The following is a 23,932-nucleotide window of genomic DNA, read 5'->3' on the forward strand; positions in this document are numbered from 1 at the left end:
ACACACAGAGGCAGAGACACAGGCAGAGGGAGAAGCAGGCTCCATGCAGGGAACCTGACGTGGGACTTGATCCCGGGTCTCCAGGATCACACCCCAGGCTGCAGGCGGTGCTAAACTGCTGCACCACAGGGGCTGCCTCCCAACTTGTTTTAAAGTTAAATGTTGAGGGGTGCCTGGCTGGCTTAGTTGATAGATCATGTGACTTTTTTTTTTTTTTTTAAGATTTTATTTACTTGAGAGAGAGAGAGAGACAGTAAGAGGAGAGCACAGACAGGAGGGAGGGGGAGAGAGAGAAGCAGACTCCCCACTGACCAGGCAACTCCACAGGGAGCTTGATTCCAGGACTCTGAGACCTCTCATGAGTAAATAAATAAAATCTTAAAAAAAAAAAAAAGTGTCTTGAGTTCAGCTCAGATCATGATCTCAGGGTCCTGGGATCGAGCCCCATCCGGCTCTGTGCTCAACAAGAAATTTTTCTTTTTTTTAAAGATTTTATTTATTCATGAGAGACACAGAGAGAGGCAGAGGCAGAGGGAGAAGCAGGCTCCATGCAGGGAGCCGGAATCAGGACTCGATCCCGGGTCTCCAGGATCAGGCCCTGGGCCGAAGGCAGCGCTAAACTGCTGAGCCACCCGCGCTGCCCTCAACAAGAAATCTGCTTTCCGGGCAGCCCCGGTGGCGCAGCGGTTTAGCGCCGCCTGCAGCCCAGGGCATGATCCTGGAGACTCTGGATCGAGTCCCGCGTCGGGTTCTCTGCATGGAGCCTGCTTCTCCTGCCTGTGTCTCTGTCTCTCATTCTCTCTCTGTGTCTCTATGAATGAATAAATCTTAAAAAAAAAAATCTGCTTTCCCTCTACTCTCTGCTCCTCGCCCCCCCACCCCGCCTCTTCTCCAGCTTTGTGTTTGTGCACACGCTCTCTCTCAAATAAATAAAATCTTTAAAAATTTTTTTAAGTTAAATTAAAATTTACATTCAAATTAAGCATATAGGTATATGACCTAGCAATCTCACTCTTAGGTAATGTAAGATATATTACAACTGGTACAAAAAAAGAAAGCATTGAATATATGTACCTAAATGTTCATAGTAGCTTTTTTTTTTTTTTTTTTTTTTTTTTTTTTTTTTAAGGGGTTTGGTTAGAGGAGGGAGAGGAGCAGAGGGAAGGAGAAACTTAGGCAGACTCCACACCCAGAAGGGAGCCAATGCCTGGCTTGATCTTAAAATTGTGAGACCATGACCTGAGCCAAAATCAAGTCAGACACTTAACCCACTAAGTCACTGAAGTAGGTGCTCCCATAGTAGCTTTTTGGATGATAGTTGGAAACAGTGAAGCAGTGAAGCTATCTATCAACATGCAAATAGATAAAAAAGTTGTGGTTTATTCAGACAGTGAAAAAGTAGTAACAAAATGGAATAAACTATTGAAGCATTTATTTACACGAATGATTGTCAAAAGCATTATACTGAACAACAGAACTTGGACAGAAAAGAGCACATACTGCATGATTAAATTCATTCATTTATTTTAGATTATTTATTTATTCATGAGAGGCACAGAGAGAGGCAGAGACATAGAGGGAGGAGAAGCAGGCTCCCTGTGGGGAGCCCGATGTGGAACTTCATCCAGAACTCTGGGATCACATCCTGAGCCAAGGCAAAGACGCTCAACCGCTGAGCCACCCAGGCATGCCCTGATTAAATTTACATAAAGTTCTAGACTAGGCATATCTAATCTGTGGTCGTAAAATCATATTATTGGTGAGAAGATTGACTGCCAAGAAGCATAAGGGAACTTTGGGTTTGATACTTTTATTGGGTGGTGATTGCATGGGTCTGTATATATGTCAAAACTTATCAAACTATAAATGGGTGCATTTTATTATATGTAGAGTATATGTCAAAAAAGATTGATGGATTGAAGTTGGTTTTTGAAAAGCTAAATGTTTGAGGGCACCTAGCTGGCTCAGTTGGTAGAGCACTACTGACTCTTTCTATTGTTTTTTTAAATTATTTTTATCTTTAAATATTTTATTTATTTGAGAGGACGAGCATAAAGGGAGAGGGAGAAGCAGACTCCCTGCTGACCAGGGAGTGTTACACGGGGCTCCATCCCAGGACCCTGAGATCATGACTGGAGCCGAAGAGACACTTAACTGACTAAGCCACCCAGGTGCCCCAGAGGATGGGACTCTAGATCTTGGGGTCAGGAGTTTAAGCCCTATGTTGGGCTTAGAGTTTACTTTTTAAAAAAGGCTATCTATTTCTTCTAACACAGTTTTCCAGGTTACTTTTTTTTTTTTTTTTTAAGATTTTGTTTATTTATTTTAGAGAGAGCACGCTCATGAATGAGCAGGAAGGAGGGGCATAGGGAGAAGAAAAACAGAGAATCTCAGCTAGACTCTGCTGAGTGTGGAGCCTGATGCAGAGCTCGATCCTGAGACCCTGAAATCATGACCTGAGCCAAAATCAGCAGTCACCCAGTCACTGAGCCACCCAGGCACTTCCATATTACCTTTTGAAGATAAAGCTCATGAAATGATACTCTCTCTGGAGGTTTTTTCCCCAACCTGCAAGTATCCATTTGTAGAACATGTCCTGGAGAGTTACGGTTTCTTTCATTCATTTTGTAGAGGAAGTTTCTTTTTCTTCACTTTGTAACTAGTTAGTGAATACTATTTATTTATTTATTTATTTATTTATTTATTTATTTATTTATTTATTTATTTATATTTTTGAGGTGGGAGGAGGGGCAGAGGAAGACAGAATCTTTTTTTTTTTTTTAAGATTTTATTTATTCATGAGAGACACAGAGAGGCAGAGACACAGGCAGAGGGAGAAGCAGACTACTTGCAGGGATCCCGATGTGGGACTGGATCCCTTGACTGAGGATCACACCCTGAGCCGAAGGCAGACACTCAACTGCTGAGCCACCCAGGCGTCCCATGACAGAGCATCTTAAGCAGGCTGTGCGCCCATTATGGAGCCAGAGGCAAGGCTCGATCACAACCCTGAAATCATAACCTGAGCCGAAATCAAGAGTTAGATGCTTAACTGACTGAGTCACCCAGGCATCCCTACTGTATACTTTTTAAGTGATATTTTTTGTGGACTTGTTTATAGGGACATTCAGCAATCGAAAATGTCATATCATGCTCCTGTGAATCATGACCAAATCTGTTAAATGTCCTTGCAGGACTAATATTGATGGAAATTGTTTCAATGTAACATCTTCCTCCAATCAGTGCTTTGTTCAGAATTAGTTTTATAAGTCAATGCTGTATATTTTGGAAGTTCTTTTAAGAGCTTAAGTGTAAGGTGACCTTTTTCTGAGAGATAATTTTGGAAAACTGTTAAATTTTTACATCTGATGTAAAAATGAAACTCCTTAGTATGAAACTCCTTGGGATAAATTCATAGCATTGGATTTGCTGGGTCAGAGGTTATGACCCTTAAACAGTTTAAACCCACAATCTCATTGTTGGCCACAAGGGTTGTATAGGCCTCCATGCACACTAGCAACATGAGACTTTTCACACACTTTTTCAGTTTTCTTTGTTAGTCTTATGGACATTCTGAATCCAGGCACTAGAATTTTGTGGTCTATTTCATCTTTCATATCAAAGTATGGCTGTCTCCTTTGGATCTGTTTTATTTCTTCGAGGCTGAAGCCTTCATAAGGCTGTCCTCATTCATTTTGAGGAATTGATTTCTAATCAATTCTCTATCCTTACCTCAAGAGAGTTGACAGTTTTGACAGTTGACAGTTGACAGTTTTACATAATAACTGCAAGGTTGGTGCCCAAACCCATGCAATTTCTGTTTTCCTTCAAGAGCAAAGGAGCTGGGGGAAACATTGGAATTTCTGGGAAGTTCTGAGACCATGAAACAGATTATTTTTCAGGGAAGCTGTGTAGCATTTTACATGGAATTCAGGTATCAGTCCTTTTGCTAAAACCCCAGTGGACTGAAACTTCTTTGTAACAGCCTTTTACATTAAATTCACTGTAATCGTCTATTACAAAAACCTTCACTGTGTTTTATAAGGTAAACTCATTTATGAAATCTGGAAATTGGATGTTTTAATTCCAAGCTAGGACTTTTTGCTCTTCTGTAGCAGTGCAAATGAGTAGCATTCACATAGACTTTGTTTTGCCTTTCTCTCAGGTGTGGACACCTCAAGATCGCCAGTGTATCCTGAATACCTTAGCACAATTACTTCTGGATAAAGACTGTACTGTGCTGGTTGGTCGCCAGCTACGCCCTCTTCTTTTGGATTTGCTGGAAAGGAATGCTGAGGCCATTAAAGCTGGAGGCCAAGTCAACCATGATTTACACGAAAGGCTCTGTGTGTCAATGAGCAAACTCATCTGTAACCATCCTGACATCCTTCCGTGAGTAACCGTTTTTTCTTCACATTTCTCCTTGAGATAGTAGAACTTGGGATGTAAAGAAGGAGTGAGTTGAGGAGAAGGGAAATATAAGAAAGAAGAAATATAGATGGTACTATTTTATAAAAATGATCACAGTGGAATCCCTTTATCTAGCTTAGTTTAGTGACCATTTACTAGGTTCTTTTAAATCTTGGCCATCAAGACAGGTCTGGCAAAATGGCCAAGATAGGTTCCCTATCTTCAAGGATTGTATCATTTGGTGAGACATCCATATAAGGTGATTTAAATGAGTTTTATTTTATTATTTTTTAAAATAATTTTATTTATTTATGTGATAGAGAGTAGGTAGAGTGCAGGCAGAGGGCGAGGGAGAAGCAGGTTCCCCACGAGCAGGAAGCCCAGTGCAGGGTCATGACCTGAGCTGAAGGCGGACAGGCTTAACTAACTGAGCCACCCGAGTGCCCTGATTTAAATGAGTTTTAGTTGAAGCTCTTCCAGCATTCACTTCAGATGTATGCTATTTTTTGCTTGCTAGAGCAGCTGCAGGAGTCAGAAGAGTTCTGGTGTCCGTTCTAACTTTATAACAATCTATCCGAAGCAGTATGGTAAGAAGTGGTATTAGAACTGGATTCTAATGTGATTTTCTTTTGACCAGCTCTGTTTCCATGCTGGGCTGGTTCAGCCCTCCCTAGACAGCCTGGTGGTCCTCCACTTCTGGGAGGTCACCATATTGATGCCAAATTTATCATGGACACCAGATCAGCATAGTGCACTACAGACCAGAACTACAGTCCTGCCTCATCCTCCCAAATAGCTGGGGTCTATTGCTTCATACCACACTATCTACCTTTGCCTTTTAAATTAATAGTAAAGTATCTTTTGTGTGGAATTGTCAAAGGGGCAGTAAAGTGAGTGTTAAGAGTTTTTTTAATTGAGAAAAGAGAACTTTTTTTTTTTTTTTTTTTAAGATTTTATTTATTTATTCATGAGAGACACAGAGAGAAAGGCAGAGACACAGGCAAAGGGAGGAGAAGCAGGCTCCATGCCGGGAGCCCGACGCGGGACTCGATCCCGGGACTCCAGGATCGTGCCCTGGGCCAAAGGCAGGCGCCAAACCGCTGAGCCACCCAGGGATCCCCAATGGTGGTGTTTTAGTAATTTTTATACAGGATTATATGGCATTTAAGTATGTAGCTATATGTTATCTTTTTATTCTTTTTATTTTTTGATTTGCATTTAGTGGTGGACTGTTTCCTGTTTTTTTTTTTTTTTTTAAGTTTCTTTGTTTATTCTTTTTCTTTCTACATTCACTGTGGGGTTTGAACTCACAACCCCGAAATCAAGAGTCATATGCTCTTCTGACTGAGCCAGTCAGGCGTTCTTTAATCTTTATATTAAAACATCTTCAGGCACTATTACTCTTATTTTAAGTCTTTAGAGAGGTTAACTAAATTGTCCTAAGTGTCAGGGCCAGAACTGGATCACAGGTCTTATTTCTAGATGGTAGGAGGACTGATGAGTTGCCCAAGTGGCTTGTCCAAGATTAGATGTTTAACTGGGTGATATTCCATGTTGCATTTTTGAACATGCATTTTGGAACCTTATGACTCTTTATCATACTACAGGAAAGAGACCTTCTCTTCTCCTTAGTCTTTGAATATTCTTTAGGGAAAAAACTAATGTTGTTATTCTCTGGCTAAAAATGCTTTACTTTATTGGTTCATCTGTCATTGTTTAGACCAGAATTTTAGAGCACTCCTTGAAAATGATGGGTCTCAAGAGTAAAGGGTGCTACTGTAGTCAAATAAGTTTGGAAGAGAGTATTGACCAAACTCCCTTTTGTGTGCTTAGATTGGATCACTGTTCTCTTCTCCCCGTTGCTGCACAGATGGAGGATCATTGCCAGTACACTCTGCTCATTTCCCCCATCTTCCTCAAAGACCTCCTGGGTCAGGTTGACCATTTGGTTACTGCTTTTCTGTTTGCATACTTTTTTTTTTTTTTTTTTTTTTTAAGATTTTATTTATTTATTTATGAGACACACAGAGAGAGGGAGAGGCAGAGACACAGGGAGAGGGAGAAGCAGGCTCCATGCAGGGAGCCCGATGTGGGACTCGATCCCAGGTCTCCAGAGTCACGCCCTGGGCTGAAGGCGGCGCTAAACCACTGAGCCACCCGGGCTGCCATGCTTGCATACTTGTTACTGTCCACCTAGTCCCACATGTGCTGCCAACATTAGCTGCCTCTGAGCTAGTGGAATACCAGCCTCTTTCCCCTGAAGAATTAGTCTGACAGTATACTTGTGAAGAAAAAAATGTCTTATTTTTACAAAAGTAGTATATTTAAGTAATAATGTATTAAGTAATAATAAGAATTGCCAAAAGCAGAAGTCTTCACCCTGAAATCCTACTTTTTAGGGATAACTTATTAATAATAGTTTTGGTGTGTTTTCTCCCAAATTTCTTTTCTTTTTCTTACTCTGCCAGGTCTCTTCTGAGCCCCATTTGAATCTTCTAAGTCTCCTTTATCCAGTCGCCTTCAGAATATCACGTGTTAATTTACCAAGTCCCTATTCCTGTTTGTTGGCTTGCTTGTGGAAGTCCCAAGCTTTCCCAACCATCTCCTGAATTCTCATTATTTCCCAATTACAGTTGTATATTTGGGGATTTCTTGAGCTAGGAGTCTGGGGTATACTTCCTTGGTGCTTCAATACAAGTTGCTCTGGAAAACAGATTCAAATGGCTGTTGCCCCTGCTCTGTCGCATCCCCAGTAGGTTCCTGAGGATTCTGTTACTGACTACTAGTTCACCAAGTTATTATAAAAGGATGCAACTCAGGAACAGGCTGATGGAAGAGATTGATTGCTTCATAATACTAGATTTGGCAGTGATTTTATCTTTTTTTTGTGACACCAAAAGCACAAGCAACAAAAGCAAAAGTAGACAAATGGAACATCAAACTAAAAAGCTGCTACACAGCAAAGGAAACAAGGATGTAGAGACAGCCTACAGATTGGGAGAAAATATTTGCAAATTGCCTCTGATAGGGGATTAACATTAAGATTATGTAAAGAAATTCAATGTGAAGCTTTTTTTTTTTTTTTCCCTAAGATTTTATTTATTTGAGAGAGAGACTGTGTGAGCTCAAGAGTGCAGGGAAGGGCAGAAGGGGAGGGAGAGGAAGAAGGAAAATCTCAAGCAGACTCTGCTGAGCACTGAGCATGGAGCCTCATGCAGGGCTCAATCTCATGACTCTGAGATCATGAGTTGAGCTCGAACCAAGTATTGGACACATAGTTGGCTGAGCCACCCAGGCACCTCGTCTGAAGTTTTTGTCCCTCTCACAATCTTAGCCGCCGTCCATGTTTCGTGCAAGTCTGTTCATCTCTTCAGATGCAACCAAGGCATCTCTTTTGGACTCCCCCAGATTTAGTTGAATCTTTTTCCTTTGTGCCTCTTGTTGTTTCTGTAAATTACTATCTTCCTTGCTAGATTCAAGCTCTTCAAGGAAAGTATCTCCTTGGTTTTGTACCCCTTGTAGTTAACACAGTGTCTGGCTTCTAGTGTGAGGTCAGTAAGTGTTTGTTGAAAATGAGTGTATTTTCAGTAGAAAACACTTGGGGTAAGTACTTTTGATTTTTGTATTTTCTTAGGCATATCATGCCATGGTCCTAGTTAAACAGGATACTGTCTAGGACTAGGTAGCTTCAGTATTCGTATCTGTTTTCAGACCCTTGGAAATTGCTGTTATATTCTGCTGTCCTGTCTCAAAGTAGAAATTTATGCTTTGATATCCTCACTAACAAATGAAAATAATCTCTCTCTTTCTGAAGGTTTGCCCTGAGGTATTTCAAGGATACTTCTCCAGTCTTTCAGAGACTCTTCCTAGAGAGTTCAGATGCTAATCCAGTCCGCTATGGACGCAGGCGGATGAAGCTCCGGGACCTAATGGAAGCAGCTTACAAGTTTCTGCAACAAGACCAGTCTGTGTTTCGGGAGCTCTGGGACTGGAGTGTGTGTGTCCCTCTCCTCAGAAGCCATGACACCTTGGTCCGCTGGTCTGTAGCTGTTGGACTTTTCTCACGTTTCAAGTGTGGGGATGGTAGAGGGAGTGTAGAGTTCTGTGCGTCAGGAGGGAAAGGAAGCTATGTAAAATGTGTTATTTTTATTCTGGTGCCTTTGGGGTTCTTACTGCCTTTCCTTAATCATGTATCTCTTACATGGAAAATGAGATGATACTAGTGGAGTGCACCTTTTTCAGGTTCTGTCAAATGAATTCATCATGCCTGATTTGTATTTTGTACTCTTTTTTTTTTTTTTAATTTTTATTTATTTATGATAGTCACAGAGCGAGAGAGAGAGAGAGAAAGAGGCAGAGACACAGGCAGAGAGAGAAGCAGGCTCCATGCACCGGAAGCCCGACGTGGGATTCGATCCCAGGTCTCCAGGATCGCGCCCTGGGCCAAAGGCAGGCGCTAAACCGCTGCGCCACCCAGGGATCCCTGTATTTTGTACTCTTAATTATAATATATCAATTCTATAAGATTTCTTTTTCTTTTTTTTTTTTTTTTTAAGGTTTTTATTTATTTATTTGAGAGAGGACAAGAGAGAGCCAGGGAGCACCTGGGGGGGAGGGGCAGAGGGAGAAGCAGGCTCCCTGCTGAAGCCCAGCAGGGGCTGATTCCAGGACCTCCAGGATCATGACCTGAGCAGAAGGCAGAACTGACTGAGCTTTTTTTCTTTTTCTTTATATAATTATTATTATCAGTTTTTAAAGATTTTATTTATTTATTTATTCATGAGAGACACAGAGAGGGAAAAGCAGAGACACAGGCAGAGGGAGAAGCAGGCTCCATGCAGGGAGCCTGATGTGGGACTTGATCCCAGGACTCTGGGATCATGCCCGAGCAGAAGGCAGATGCTCAACTGCTGAGCCACCCAGGCGTCCCTCTCTCTTTTTTTTTTTTAAGTTTATTCATTCCTTCATTTATTTATTTATTTATTTATTTATTTATTTATTTATTTATTTATTTATTTTAATTAATTTTTTATTTATTTATGATAGTCACAGAGAGAGAGGCAGAGACACAGGCAGAGGGAGAAGCAGGCTCCATGCACCGGGAGCCCGATGTGGGATTCGATCCCGAGTCTCCAGGATCGTGCCCTGGGCCAAAGGCAGGCGCCGAACCGCTGCGCCACCCAGGGATCCCTCCTTCATTTATTTATTTTAGTAATCTCTATGCCCAGTGTGGGGCTTGAACTTACCATCTAGAGATTAAGAGTTGCATGCTTTACCAACTGAACCAGCCAGGCGCCCCTAGAATTTCTTTTTTTAGTATTTAGTTGGCTAGCAAATTTTCTTTATTCTTGAGAATTAGCTGCTTGTTCTGAGTTTATATACTTTAATTTTCTCCAGGTACACAGCCAATTGTCTTGCTTTGGTCACTTGTATGAAGGAAGAGCACAAGTTATCATTCCTTAAGAAGATTTTTAATAGTGAGGAACTGATTCATTTCAGGTTGAGGTAAGAAGGAGGATTCTTAGAGATGTTCATGTGGCTTTGCTGTGTATTAAAGTAACTGATGAGTTCCTCATTTTCCTCAGGTTACTAGAAGAGGCCCAGCTGCAGGACTTGGAGAAGGCCCTGGTTTTGGCTAATCCAGAAACCTCCCTTTGGCGTAATGAGAAGGAGCTGCAGTACTTACAGGGACATCTTTTTTCAGCTGACCTCTCTTCCAGAGTGACTGCTGTCTGTGGTGTGGTGCTGCCTGGGCAGCCACCAGTCCCTGGAGAGCAGGTATGTTGGCATCAGTAGGGTGTCTTTTTCCCCCCTCTTAAACACTCAGTGTGCTTTTTTCTTTGGCTGGGCCCTGTGTTAAAAGTGTGAGTCAAATTAAGTTTGCCAAATTGCTGTTCCATTTACAGAAGTACTCAGAAGAGATTAAGAAAAAGTTACCCAGGGCTCTCTTTGATATTTCCTTTGTCTCTATTTGATGTTAAATTAGAAACTCTAATGATGCCTATATGATGCTTTTAACTTCAGCAAAGCTCTTCCATTTATTCTCTGTGTGATGTTGGGTAGTTCATGCTGTGGTAACATATTTATATGAAACAAAGGCAGAATGATTAGTCTGGAGACCTTTGGGTTGCTCTTTGGGAGAGACAGGGCTAGGCTCAAGTATAACTCCCAGCAGCCTCTTTATGTCATGACATTATTTTTACTCATTGTGTGGGAGGCTAGTAAGTATAGTGAACATCCCCTGCCATATGAAATGAGTTTCTTTTCAAGAATGTGTCTCCAGACCCATGCTTTTGAAAGATTTATAGATTATAATCTAGCTCTATAATCTGAAACTGTTGGGAGCCAGTCTGTTTTCCCTAGTAGTCTTTAGTCAGTTGTCACTTTGTGTGATGGTCAGATTCACCGTTTTCTTTTTGGAAAAAGCCCTTGTCATTCCTTGAATCATTGGTTTGTCCATTGGGCAGTACAATTTAAAGAAAAGAAGCATAATGGGGGCACCTTGCTGGCTCAGTCAGAAGAGCTTCTGGCTCTTTATTTTGGGGTTGTGAGTTTGAGCCCCATGTTGGGTGTAGAGATTACTTCAAATAAATAACCTTAAAAATATTAAAAAAGCTTAATATACATTTAAAAATGCACATCTGAAATGTACAGCTCAATGATTATTCATAAACTGAATATATCTATGTAAGCAGCATGAGGATAGCAGCATTTCTAGCGGCCCGTGTGTTTTCCTCTAGTCACTAAGATCCTCCCAACCCCAACCATTCTCCTAACATGGATTAGGTTTGGAGCATTAGAATTTTAACATAGGGAAGGATTCTAGTTGGGATGGGCCTGATGTTGAGTAGCAGTGACAAGGCACTGGGGCAGAAGCACAAAATGGTGCTATGTCCCAGCCTGCCTGCTTAATAACAGAGTAATAGCCCTACAGAGAGTTCAAGAACTCCAGTCCTGGGGCACCTGGGTGGGCTCAGTCAGTTAAGTGGTTAAACATTTGACTTTGGCTCAGGTCAGGATCTCAGGGTCCTAGGATCCAGCCCTGTGTCCAGCTCTGTGCTCAGTGGGACATCTGCTTGTCCCTCTGACCCTTCCCCTGCTCATGCTCTCTTTTCTTTCAAATAAATAGAATTTAAAAAGCAAACAAACAAACAAAAAAAATAAAAAAATAAAAAGCAAACAAACTTCCAGCCTTGAATCTCATTTTATTCTCACGTATCTATAGGGAACTAGTCATGTTTGAGAAGTTTTTATTCCTTAAAAAAATTCTTAAAAATTCCACCTTCCCAAGGGATCTTTTTCCTTATGTTATATTAGGTACATTATTATTTGAAAATTTTTTCAACGCAGTAAAACAAAACATTTACCATTTTAAACTTTTTTTTTTTATGTAAATAAACTCTACCCCCAATGTGAGACTCCAACTTTAAACCCTGAGATCAAGAGTCACATGCTCTATTGACTGAGCCAGCCAGGCATCCCAAACGTCTTAAACAGTTTTAAGTGTACACATCAGTGATGTTAAATATACTCATCTTGTTTTGTAAACAAACTCCAGAACTTTTTCATTTTGCAGAATTAAAACTCTATACACATTAAACATACTGAGAGAATTATTACTATTATTTTTATTTTTTGTTAATGGAAAACGTCAAATATATTTCAAAGTAGAAACAGTGGTATAATGAATCCCCATGTACCCATCACTTAGCCTCAGTAATTATAAATTATCAGTTACATTTTATTTATAGTTCTGCACACTTTCCCCAAACGGTGTTATTTGAAGCAACTTCCAGATAGCACATCATTTCATGCCTAAATATTTCAGTATATACATATAAAAGAAAAGAACTTTTATTTATTTATTTATTTATTTATTTTTTAATTTTTATTTATTTATGATAGTCACAGAGAGATAGAGAGAGAGGCAGAGACACAGGCAGAGGGAGAAGCAGGCTCCACGCACCGGGAGCCCGACGTGGGATTCGATCCCGGGTCTCCGGGATCGCGCCCTGGGCCAAAGGCAGGCGCCAACCCGCTGCGCCACCCAGGGATCCCAGAAAAGAACTTTTAAAAAAGCCATTATTCTTTATTATACCTGAAAAAATACAATAATTTTATAATACAAAGTATCCTTTTCCCTGATTGATAAATATGTTGTGTGCATTCTTGATTTTAGATATGAAGTCTTAGGGGATCCCTAAGCGGTTTAGCGCCTGCCTTGGGTCCAGGGTGTGATCCTGGAGTCCCGGGATCGAGTTCCGGGATCGAGTTCCGCGTCAGGCTTCCTGCATGGAGCCTGCTTCTCCCTCGGCCTGTGTCTCTGCCTCTCTCTCTCTCTCTCTCTCTCTCTCTCTCAATCTGTGTCTCTCATGAATAAATAAATAAAATCTTAATTAAAAAAAAAGAAAAAAAAGATACGAAGTCCTAGAATGTGGTATAAGAGGAAGGAAAACAAAAATGCAGTCATGAGATGAAGTTTGCCCCTATCTTTTGTGTGTCAACTTTTTTGGCTTCTCAGACTTTGGTGGGAGATTTTCCTTAAATCCTGCCAAAAGGAAAAAGATCCTTATTTTGGATAACATACCTGTTGTTATTATAGTTCTAGTACTACTAATTAGAGGTTTATGTAAAGGTTAGGGAAAGCATCGTTGTAGAAATTAATCTGTGCACTTTGGAGGAAAGACTGTTAACATGCCTTTTATTTTTCCCTTGCTTCCTTAGGCTAGTAATAGGAGTTCTTCTCGTGAACAGGAGCTGGCCTTTAGATCTTATGTGCTGGTTGATTCAATCTGCAAAAATCTTCAGACACTGGCTATGGCAGTGGCTTCTCAGAATGCTGTGTTGTTGGAAGGACCAATAGGATGTGGAAAAACTTCCTTAGTTGAACACTTAGGTGCAATGACAGGTAGAAGGAAGCCCCCTCAGCTTCTTAAAGTCCAGCTTGGAGATCAGACCGACAGTAAGGTAATTAAGAAATAGCAAATTTTGGTGGGTTCACATGCTTATAAATGTTTGCATTAAAGTATTGTTTTTGCTAAGGGAATGTGAGAATAGTTATTGGTCCTCCTCATAACTGATGGGACCAACGTGTAAAAACACCAAGTGCCTGCTTATATCTGTATAGAATTTTAACAGAATTAATCAAAGGATGTGGCATTGGGATCTCGGATATGTGGTTTCATTAATACTTTTTCCTTTTCCTCCAGATGCTGTTGGGAATGTATCGGTGTACAGATGTCCCAGGAGAGTTTGTGTGGCAACCTGGTACTCTCACACAGGCAGTCACAAAGGGACACTGGATCCTTCTGGAGGATATTGACTATGCCCCCTTAGACGTGGTATGTTACCTCACTAATTATTTACTGATTTTCTGTCTTTTTTTTTTCCCCTGAAAGATTTTATTTATTTATTTAGGAGAAAGAGGGAGAGCACTAGTGGGGTGGGGGTGGGGCAGAGGGAGAAGGAGACACAGACTCCCTGCTGAATAGAGAGCTTAAGGATGCCTGGCTCTATCCTATGACCATGGGTTCATGATTATTTTTTAAGACAGATGCTTACTCCACTGAGCTATCCAGGTGCCCCAGACACCTGTGTTACCGAAATTATCTCCCAAAATCACTATTAACAAAATACATTTCAAAGACAGGAAATCAGGGGCACCTGGGTGGCTCAGTTAGTTAAGCATCTGCCTTTGGCTCAGATCATGATCCCAGGGTCCTGGGATTGGAGCCCTGCATGGGACTCCCTGCTCAGTGGGGGAGTCTGCTTCTCTGTCTCTTTATCCCTCTGCCCCTCCCCTCTGCTCCTTTTCTTTCTCCCTAAAATAAATAATATTTTTTAAAAAATAATAGGTATTTGATTAGAGCTGTTACGTTTTGTGAGAAGCTCATTCATGATTACCTACCTAATCTGGTTTGAGGTGTTTGTTAGAAAATTGATAAAGTTCTGCTGGTACTGTTTCACTGAGTACAGTAGTCCCCCCTTATCTGCCATTCAGTTACCCTTGGTTACTCTCAGTCCTGAAGCAGATGATCCTCCTAATGTATCAGAAGGTCAGTAGTAGCCTAACACTATGTCGAAATGTCTCCATCATTCACCTCACTTTATCTGGTCACATAGGCATTTCATCATCTCATATCTCCATAGGAAGGGTGAGTATAGTAAGATACTTTGAGAGAAACCACATTCACATAACTTTTACTATAGTATATTGTTAAAATTATTCTATTCTATTGTCATTTACTGCTGTTAATCTCTTACCTTGCCTATTTGTAAGGCAAACTTTATCAAAGTATGTATGTATAGGAAAAAGCATAGTATATATAGGACTCTGTATTATCCACAGTTTCAGAAACCACCGAGGGTCTTGGAACATACTCCACATGGATAAGGGGGAAATTCTGTAGTTGGATATGTGATCAATTTCATTGTAGTTTTTTGCTCCTTTAGTTGAATATGTGATCAGTGTCATAACATTTCCAAAAGAATAGGCCTTGTGGGAAATAGCTTACCCATGTTACAAATACATTGAGAACTTTGAGACCCTGCTTCCTAGCTTTGGCATCTGTAGAGCAGCAGGCTGAGGACAGGTAAAGGAAGAGAGCATGTTTGTCTTTGTTTCATTACGGAAAACATACTGGATATATATTTTCGTTTTTAGAAAAATTGCTTTTTTTTTTTTAAAGATTTTATTTATTTATTCATGAGAGACACAGAGAAGAGAGGCAGAGACATAGGCAGAGGGAGAAGCAGGCTCCATGCGGGGAGCCCGACATGGGACTCGTTCCTTGGCCTCCTGGGCCGAAGGTGACACCAAACTGCTGAGCCACCCGGGCTGCCCCGGCTTTCCATTTTCTAGTGCTTTTTCCTTAGGCAGTTTTTTCAGCTATCAGGGTATCTGGAAATCATTAGGATTGTACATTGTGGAATTAGAGCCAAAGAAGATAGGTGAACATGAGAGAGGTTACATCCAGGCCATGATGGAGCCTAGGGATCTCGTATTGTCTTATAGTTAATTATATTCTTTGAAGGTAAAGTCCAGATTCAAGACTTAACTGACAATTTCTGACTTGCTCTTCCTTTGGCAGTATCTGATAAATGTCAGAAAATTCTTCTACATTTAGTCCAATTTTCTGTAGACCATTCTCCTGTTCATATATTTGTTGTGTTCATACAAAGGTTATGGTGCTCATTTTATTATATTTAAACTTCATTATTGTTATAATGAAGTTGTGTTTACTTAAAGACATGCCTAGATCTTTTGATTATTGTTTTGTTGTTTTCAGAACTTCTTAGCTAATAGTCCTTTTTTATTTTAAGGTAGCTTTTACAGATATTCAGGTTATTTTTCTTTAGTTTCAAGTTTTGGAATCATTTGGAGTTGCTCCTATATTATTTTGGGCTTTCCTTTCAGCTTCTAGCCATGTGTGTAGTAAGAATATTTAATAAAATTACGTCTGATATTTTAGAACCCTTTTCTTTGACTCTTTGGTCTTACTTTGTGTATTCTTTTTAAGCTTCCTGTATAAACTCATGTTCCCTAGATCTATGTGTATGGCCCACCCTTTTCTTGAAATATTTAAAAAAAATGTCCCTTAGCTGGTGGAAGTTAAAGATGTCCAAGATGGAATTTGCCTGCTCTTTCTCAGAAGAGCCTTTTCTTCCATAGTTTGATGTCTCCTTCTAGTCTCTTAGTTATTTAGTCTTAAATTGCTTAGTATTTTTTTATCTCTTTATTTTATTCTCTTCTCTCCCACTGCCTTAGCATAGGATTTATTTTCATCCGTCTGTCTAGCCATTTTGCTTTGTTACCTATTTTTCTCTTTTTCTTTTCTTTCTTTACTCTTCTTTCTTTTTTTTTTTTTAAAGATTTTATTTATTCATAGAGACAGAGAGAGAGAGAGAGAGAGGGAGAGAGAGAGAGGCAGAGACCCTGGCAGAGGGAGAAGCAGGCTCCATGCAGGGAACCCGATGTGGGACTCGATCCCGGGTCTCCAGGATCACACCTCGCGCTGCAGGCGGTGCTAAACCGCTGCGCCACCAGGGCTGCCCTTTACTCTTCTTTCTTGCCAGCCAGACATCTATCTATATAGCCATCCTATCTTTGTTTTTGCCTCTTTCCTGTAGGCTAGCCTCCTTTCAGTTGATGTTCTGTTTGTTGCACTGTTGCTAAAATAAAAATTATAGTTTTTCCCCCAGGCTAATTTACTCTCTGTAACTTTCATGAAAAAAATTCAAATTCCTTAGCTCAGCACAGGAGACCCTTAATTTATTTATTTCTAAGTTTTATAGTTTTCCACTACTTCATATGCACATTCTGCCCTAACAGTGGAATCCTCTCATGCTATGCTCTTAGGAACAGAGATTTTTATCTGTTTGAATATTATTTGCCTGGAGTATATGTGCTGGGAGTTTCCCTCCCACCAAAACTGGCTTCCTGCTCACGTTTAAGACTCAGTGAATATCATTATCTCTGGGATGTCTGTCTGCACTTTCAATGCTTCTACACCATTCTATTCTGATTCACAGTCATCCCTAGGGTCATACTCATCATGCCATATGGTGGTTTGCATGGCTGTTTTGTCAGATGCTAGGCTGTAAGGCCTCAGTCATGTCTGGATTTTGAGTGTCTGGCTTGGTAAATATTGAATGAATAAATCATTGGAGTCTAGGTGGCTCATACCTTGCCACTTGCCTTTTGATCTTAGTTCATGTTCTGAAAACTAAGGTTTCCTTTAAGGATGTGTTCATTGTTTGGAGAGAGGGTTCTTTTGTTTTTTTGTTACTTCTGCCTTAATAGTTTTATCATTTGGGTTTTGTGATTTAGGTTTCCGTGCTGATCCCTCTTTTGGAGAATGGAGAGCTCTTGATTCCTGGCCGAGGTGACTGTCTGAAAGTGGCTCCTGGATTTCAGTTCTTTGCAACTAGGAGGTATGTTCTATTAACCTATCTATTCCCACTGGAGCCGTTTTCTCATAAGTCCCCACACTGGAGTACTGAGTCCAGAGTCCTGGAGTAGTTTTCTGGGCCCACATTAAGGAGGATCAGTTGGAACTGATGACAGATCCACCCTTTTCATTCCTGTTTTATTTTAATTAGCTAATTTTTAAAGATCTAGTTCCTATTTCAGGACTCTGTTCATTTGTCTATCTTTACACCAATATCATAGTATCTTAATTACTGTAGTATTTTTTTTTTTTTTTAAGGATTTTATTTATTTATTCATGAGAAACACAGAGAGAGGGAGAGAGAGGCAGAGACACAGGCAGAGGGAGAAGCAGGCTACCTGCAAGGAGCCTGGTGTGGGACTCAACCCCAGATCCCGGAATCATGCTCTGAGCTAAAAGCAGACGCCCAACCACTGAGCCACCCAGGTGTCCCGATTACCATATTTTAGATTTAAGCTCTGTACCCAACATGGGATTGACTTCATGACGCTGAGATTGAGTTGCATGTTGTACCAACTGAGCTCCAGACGCCCCTTCATTCCTGTTTTATTTATTTATTTTTTAAAGAATTATTTATTTTAGAGAAAGTATTCCCACAGCCCCTACATGGAAAAGGAAAAGAGTCACGGGATCCCTGGGTGGCTCAGTGGTTTAGCGCGGCCTTCAGCCCAGGGCGTGATCTTGGAGTCCCGGGATCGAGTCCCACATCGGGCTCCCTGCATGGAGCCTGCTCTCCCTCTGCCTGTGTCTCTGTCTCTCTCTCTCTGTGTCTCTTGTGAATAAATAAATAAAATCTTGAAAAAAAAAAAAGGAAAAGAGTCAGACTTGGGTCAACTGTCAGCCTCTCTTTCATTTGTCATCTGCCCTGTGAGCCCAACATATTGGTAATCTGGCACCAGAATGAGATAATGTCTAGCAAGGGTTAACCAGAGGCATAATTAAAGATTAAATTGGGAATTTTGTGTAATTCTTTTTTTAAATTTTGAAATACAGACTCTTGAGCTGTGGAGGAAATTGGTATCGACCTCTAAATAGTCATGCTACTCTGCTAGACAAATACTGGACAAAAATTCACATGGATAACATGGATAAGACAGAACTGAATGAGGTATGTGGTTATCAGTGGGAAAGCATTAGTGGTTTTCTTTTTTACTTTTTATTATTAACAGTTCCAGATACACATGTAAATAGAGGAAATAGTGTAATTGGTCATCAAAATACTCATCAACCCAAGTTTAACAGTTAATGTACTAACATTTTACAGAATTTGTTTCATCTAATATTTTTTATTTGCTAATGTATTTGAAAGCAAACTCCTTAACATTTCATACCTGAATACTTTAATGCATACACTTAATACTTCAATACTTTGCTTTAAAAATTTAAGTTTTTTTTTTTTTTTTTTTTTTTTTTTTTTAAGATTTATTTGAGGGACACCTAGGTGGCTCAGCGGTTAAGCATCTGCCTTCAGCTCAGGGCGTGATCCTGGAGTCCCAGGATCGAGTCCCACATTGGGCTCCCTGCATGGAGCCTGGTTCTCCCTCTGCCCGTGTCTTTTCCCCTCTCTCTGTGTTTCTCGTAAAAAAAAAAATAAATAAATAAATAAATAAATAAATAAATAAATCTTTAAGAAAAAAAGATTTATTTGTGAGAGCACATGTGTGAGTGCTAGGGCACAAGCAGGGGGAGGGGCAGAGGGAGAAGCTGACTCCCCACTGAGCAGGGAGCCCAAAGGATGCCTGGGCTCAGTCCCAGGCCCTGAGATCATTCATTACCTGAGCCTAAGGCAGATGCTTATCCAACTGAGCCATTCAGGTGCCCTGGGCCTTTCCATATATAATCACAATAACTTTATTGTCCCCAGTAAAATGAACAGTGATGTCTCAATACCATTTAATTTTCAGACTATATTCAAGTTTCCTCAATTGTTTCCAAAGATCCTTTTTTAAAAAAATAATTTACTAAGTTGTTTTGTAACTAATGTCTCATATATTCAACAACTTAATATACATTTTGTTTTGGGTATTAATAAAAATGGAGATGAATTATTTTTTATTTTTTATTTAATTTTTTTAAAAAGATTTTATTTATTTATTCATGAGAATACACAGGAGAGAGAGAGAGAGAGGCAGAGACACAGGCAGAGGGAGAAGCAGGCTCCATGCAGGGAGCCCGACATGGGATTCGATCCTGGGTCTCCAGAATCAAGCCCCGGGCTGTAGGTGGCGCTAAACTGCCGAGCCACCAGGGCTGCCCAAGATGAATTATTTTTTAGATGTTACTCATTGATTCATTTTGTGGTATTGCTCATTATCCTCAAACGTTTAAGAATTATACCTCTCTACCCTGCTAATTCCCCCCACTTTCCTCTTACATTACCTTGGAAAGCTTCCCATTCTGCAACACTTCATCTGGGAGCATAGCAAATAATGCACTATTGGTGATTATACAGGCATGGGAAGGATGCTTTGCTCTTTCTTGGTGTAAGTTTTTAGATAAATAAGTGACGCAAGACAACCATACCAAATATCTTATTCACCATTTTAAGTGTTTATTAGCAGAGAGGTTTTCAGGGTATCTAGTTCACTGTATTACTGGAAAAAAGTTTGATCGTGTAATCTCTCAGAAGCCTTGTTTTGCCATTGTGATTTTGTAACTCTGCAGCCTATTTTGGACTTGTGAGTTTATCTCATTCTAATTCCTAGTTGTCTATTTCTGTGTCTATTTGTGTATCCCTCTTTTGCTGCCCTCTACAATAGTTCCTCCAATAACATTCATCTTTGTGTCCCCAGCATCCACTCCACCTGGCACTTTATAAGCATTTGTTGTGTTGCTCTGTCATCACACAGCTCTTTCTTTTGCAGTTGTAGACATTTCAGTGTTTAGTTTTCATTCCTAAATTGCCATCCTATTCTTTAAATAAGAGGTCCGAAATTCACATTTAGGTGTGATTTGTTGGGGATTGAAAGCATGACAACATGCTACTTTTTTTTTTTTTCTTCAGTAAAAGCCAAAGCTCATTTTCCATTTCTGTCATGAACAGCTGAGTCATTCTGCTTCTCGGACGCACAATAGGAGCATTCACCCCCTCATTTAAATAATGTATATCATATTAGTTGACCTTGAGAAGTTCTCTTATTTTTAAGCCTTTGAACCTAACTAATAAATTCTAATAACGCTCTCTGGAATAAGTGACTGTTGGCTAAAATGCTTGTGTGCATTGTTTAGGAAATAAAATAATATCCTAAGCTGATCTCATGGGGAGCACAAGGGACTGCATTTCTATTGCTGCCAGCTCCAGTCATCTTATGCCTAGAAAGATTGTCTTTGAATGGGGCGCTTGGATGACTTAGTCGGTTAAGCATTCAACCCTTGATCTCAGCTCAGGTCTTGATCTCAGGATCATGAGGTCAAGCCCCATGTTGGGCTCCACACTGGGCATGGAGCCTATTTTTTAAAAAATGATGTCTTTGACTTGCTGAAATAACAAATTATACTTTAAAAAATGAGCTATTTATATAGTGCTAACTCCTCATAGCTAATAAGTGCCAGGGAGTCATTCCTGGCAGTTTCTCAAATCTTGTCTCTCTGTACACCTTGAATGTGCCCTCGTATCTTAGGAGATAGTGCCTTAGAAGACCTACTGTCTCTGCTGGCAGTGCCTATTCACAACCGTTAATGACATCTGCCAAGTGCAACATCTCCATGAAACCTTCCTGGGTCTCCAGGGAGGGCTGACCACATTGCAATTTTGATTTGCTTGTGTATCTGCTTTTTAGACCAGATAGCATTTCTTGAGGGTAGGCTACATTCATTTTGGTTTTGTTTTCGTATCCTTAGTGTTGCTGATGTAAGTGGGGACTTAAGAAATGCTTATTAAAGGAATGAACCTCCAAAATACGTATATTAAATTGATAATAGAGCCATATTATATCAGATTAGTTTATTAAGTGACATTGTTTTAGAATTTTTATATTTGTGGTAATAACAAAGAAAAGATTTTTTGGCTAAGGAAGAAAACAGCCGGTTTGTGTGTATTTATAGATCTTTTCTATTCAGAACTTTTTTCCCAAATAGCTGAGCCCTCACTAAAGTGTAAAACTGATAAAATTCTTTTTTCTAAATAAAAATCGTTTTTTTCTCATTCTTACGATAAATATACATGCTTATATAATGGAATTACTACTCAGCAGTGAAAACGTTTAAACTAGTGATACATGCAGTAATGTCTAGATAAATCTCAAAAACATTAGCTGAGTAAGAGAACCAAACTACACACTACATCCTGTATGACTCCTTTTAGATGACACTTTTTAAAAAAATATTTTATTTATTTATTTATGAGAGAGAGAGAGAGAGCCAGAGACACAGGCAGAGGGAGAAGCAGGCGGGCACCCTGGGTGGCTCAGTGGTTTAGCACCGCCTTCAGCCCAGGGCATGATCCTGGGGACCCAGGATCGAGTCCCACATCGGGCTCCCCACATGGAGCCTGTTTCTCCCTCTGCCTGTGTCTCTGCTTCTCTCTCTGTCTCTCATGAATAAATAAATAAATCTTTATTAAAAAGAAAAAAGAGGGAGAAGCAGGCTCCACGCAGGTAGCCTGATGTGGGATTCGATCCTGGGTCTCCAGGATCATGCCCTGAGCCTAAGGTGGTGCTAAACCGCTGAGCCATTGGGGCTGCCCCTAGATGACTACTTGAAAGCAGATCTATAGGGATCAGAATCTGATACCTGATTCCCACAGGCAGGGGTGTGGGAGAAGGGATTGATTACAAAAGGGGCATAAGGGAACTTTTAAAAAATTTTTTATTTATTCATGAGAGACACACAGAGAGAGAGGCAGAGACATAGGCAAAGGGGAGAAGCAGGCTCCATATAGGAAGCCCGATGTAGGACTTGATCCTAGTACTGTGGGATCATGCCCTGAGCCAAAGGCAGATGCTCAACCACTGAGCCACCCAGGTGTCCCAGGAACTTTTTGTTGAAGAGGTGATGGAAGGACACTTGGATGACTCATTTAAGTGTCTAACTCCTGATTTCATCTTAGGTCATGATCTCATGGTGGTGGGATGGAGCCCTGTGTCTGGCTCTGCGCTCAGTGGGGATTTTGCTTGGGATTTTTCTCTTTCTCTTTTGCCCTGCCCCTGCTCATACACGTGTGCTCTGTCTCTAAATAAGCAAATAAATAAATCTTAATAAAAAAGGGGGAGGTGTTGGAAATAGTCTATATTTTGTTTGTGGTGACCAAGGTCATCAATATATCCAATTTTATTTTATTTTATTTTTTTTTATATCCAATTTTATAAATGTTTACTCCCTACCCAAAAATATATATTGTGCATTTTAAAGATCTATGTGTGTATCCATTTTACTGATTTTGTAACTTTTTTGTTTTAATTTTTAATCTACCTGAAACATGTTTTCAGCAGTATCTATTGTAAAGTCCTTCAGTAAAAAAACATGAATTAAAATCTGTGATATCTACTACTCGAGATGACATTGTTAAAAGGTTGTAGATCCTTATTTTTGTAAATATGTATACATTATATATACAGAATAAATGGATATTTCATATACAAATTGGAATCACAATATATTTTTCAAGCTAATTTAAATGTATTGGATGACAATATTCCTTTCTTTTAAGATTTTGTTTTTATTTATTTATTTTTATTTTTTATTTTTTTTTTAAAAAGGACCTTTTCATTTTTTTTTAAAGATTTATTTATTGGGATCCCTGGGTGGCGCAGCGGTTTGGCGCCTGCCTTTGGCCCAGGGCGCGATCCTGGAGACCCGGGATCGAATCCCACATCTGGCTCCCGGTGCATGGAGCCTGCTTCTCCCTCCGCCTGTGTCTCTGCCTCTCTCTCTCTCTCTGTGACTATCATAAATAAATAAAAAATTAAAAAAAAAAAAGATTTATTTATTTATTCAGAGAGAGAGAGAGAGAGAGAGAGAGAGTAGAGGCAGAGACACAGGCAGAGGGAGAAGCAGGCTCCATACAGGAAGCCCGATGTGGGACTCGACCCCAGGTCTCAGGGACCACACCCCGGACCACAGGCGGCGCCAAACCACTGTGCCACTGGGGATGCCCAAGATTTTGTTTTTAACTTTTACACCCAACCTGGGGCTGGACTCACAGCCTAAGATCAAGAGTATTACACTCCATTGATGAGCCAGCCAGGCACCCCAGACAATATTTCTAATATATACATATTTCCCTTTTTTCTCAAATAGACCTGTTTGAATAAATCCATATCATAAAAGCTTAAAACCAATAGTATGAGTACCAAGTATTATTCTGGAAAAAAATTCTCAATAATTGAAGTAAATAGGTACAGTTACTTTTGCTTTTTAATTAATTAAGTACATTTTTTGCTTTTTAATTTCTGTTGTTTGCTTTTTGTTGTTTGCTTTTTTAAAGATCAGTTGCTTTTTATCAGTACTTTATATTAGCTTCTTTTACTGTGGTTTGCTTTTAAATGCTTATTATTTTTTTTCCTATTAATTGCTTCTGGTTGCTTTTGCTGAAAAATGACCTAAGAAATCTTTCTTTCTTTCTTTTTTTTTTT

At 40.0% G+C, this 23,932-nt stretch overlaps 1 protein-coding gene across 3 annotated transcripts in view; it reads left to right on the forward strand.

The window, feature by feature from the left end:
• Positions 1-23,932, forward strand: part of LOC112923152 (midasin-like) — a 167,671-nt gene that overhangs the window by 5,777 nt on the left and 137,962 nt on the right. For all 3 annotated transcript variants that reach the window (XR_011998423.1, XM_072745083.1, XM_072745084.1), the window contains exons 2-9: positions 4,166-4,392; positions 8,225-8,449; positions 9,808-9,915; positions 9,996-10,188; positions 13,135-13,377; positions 13,620-13,751; positions 17,240-17,343; positions 18,354-18,468. Coding sequence is in view for 2 of the 3 variants with exons in the window: in XM_072745083.1 (XP_072601184.1) it covers positions 4,166-4,392; positions 8,225-8,449; positions 9,808-9,915; positions 9,996-10,188; positions 13,135-13,377; positions 13,620-13,751; positions 17,240-17,343; positions 18,354-18,468 (1,347 nt within the window). In the remaining variant the exon portion in view is untranslated. The remainder of the gene's footprint in view (positions 1-4,165; positions 4,393-8,224; positions 8,450-9,807; positions 9,916-9,995; positions 10,189-13,134; positions 13,378-13,619; positions 13,752-17,239; positions 17,344-18,353; positions 18,469-23,932) is intronic.

Source organism: Vulpes vulpes, unplaced genomic scaffold (assembly GCF_048418805.1).
Source record: "Vulpes vulpes isolate BD-2025 unplaced genomic scaffold, VulVul3 Bu000000635, whole genome shotgun sequence".
NCBI classification, from domain to species: Eukaryota; Metazoa; Chordata; class Mammalia; order Carnivora; family Canidae; genus Vulpes; species Vulpes vulpes.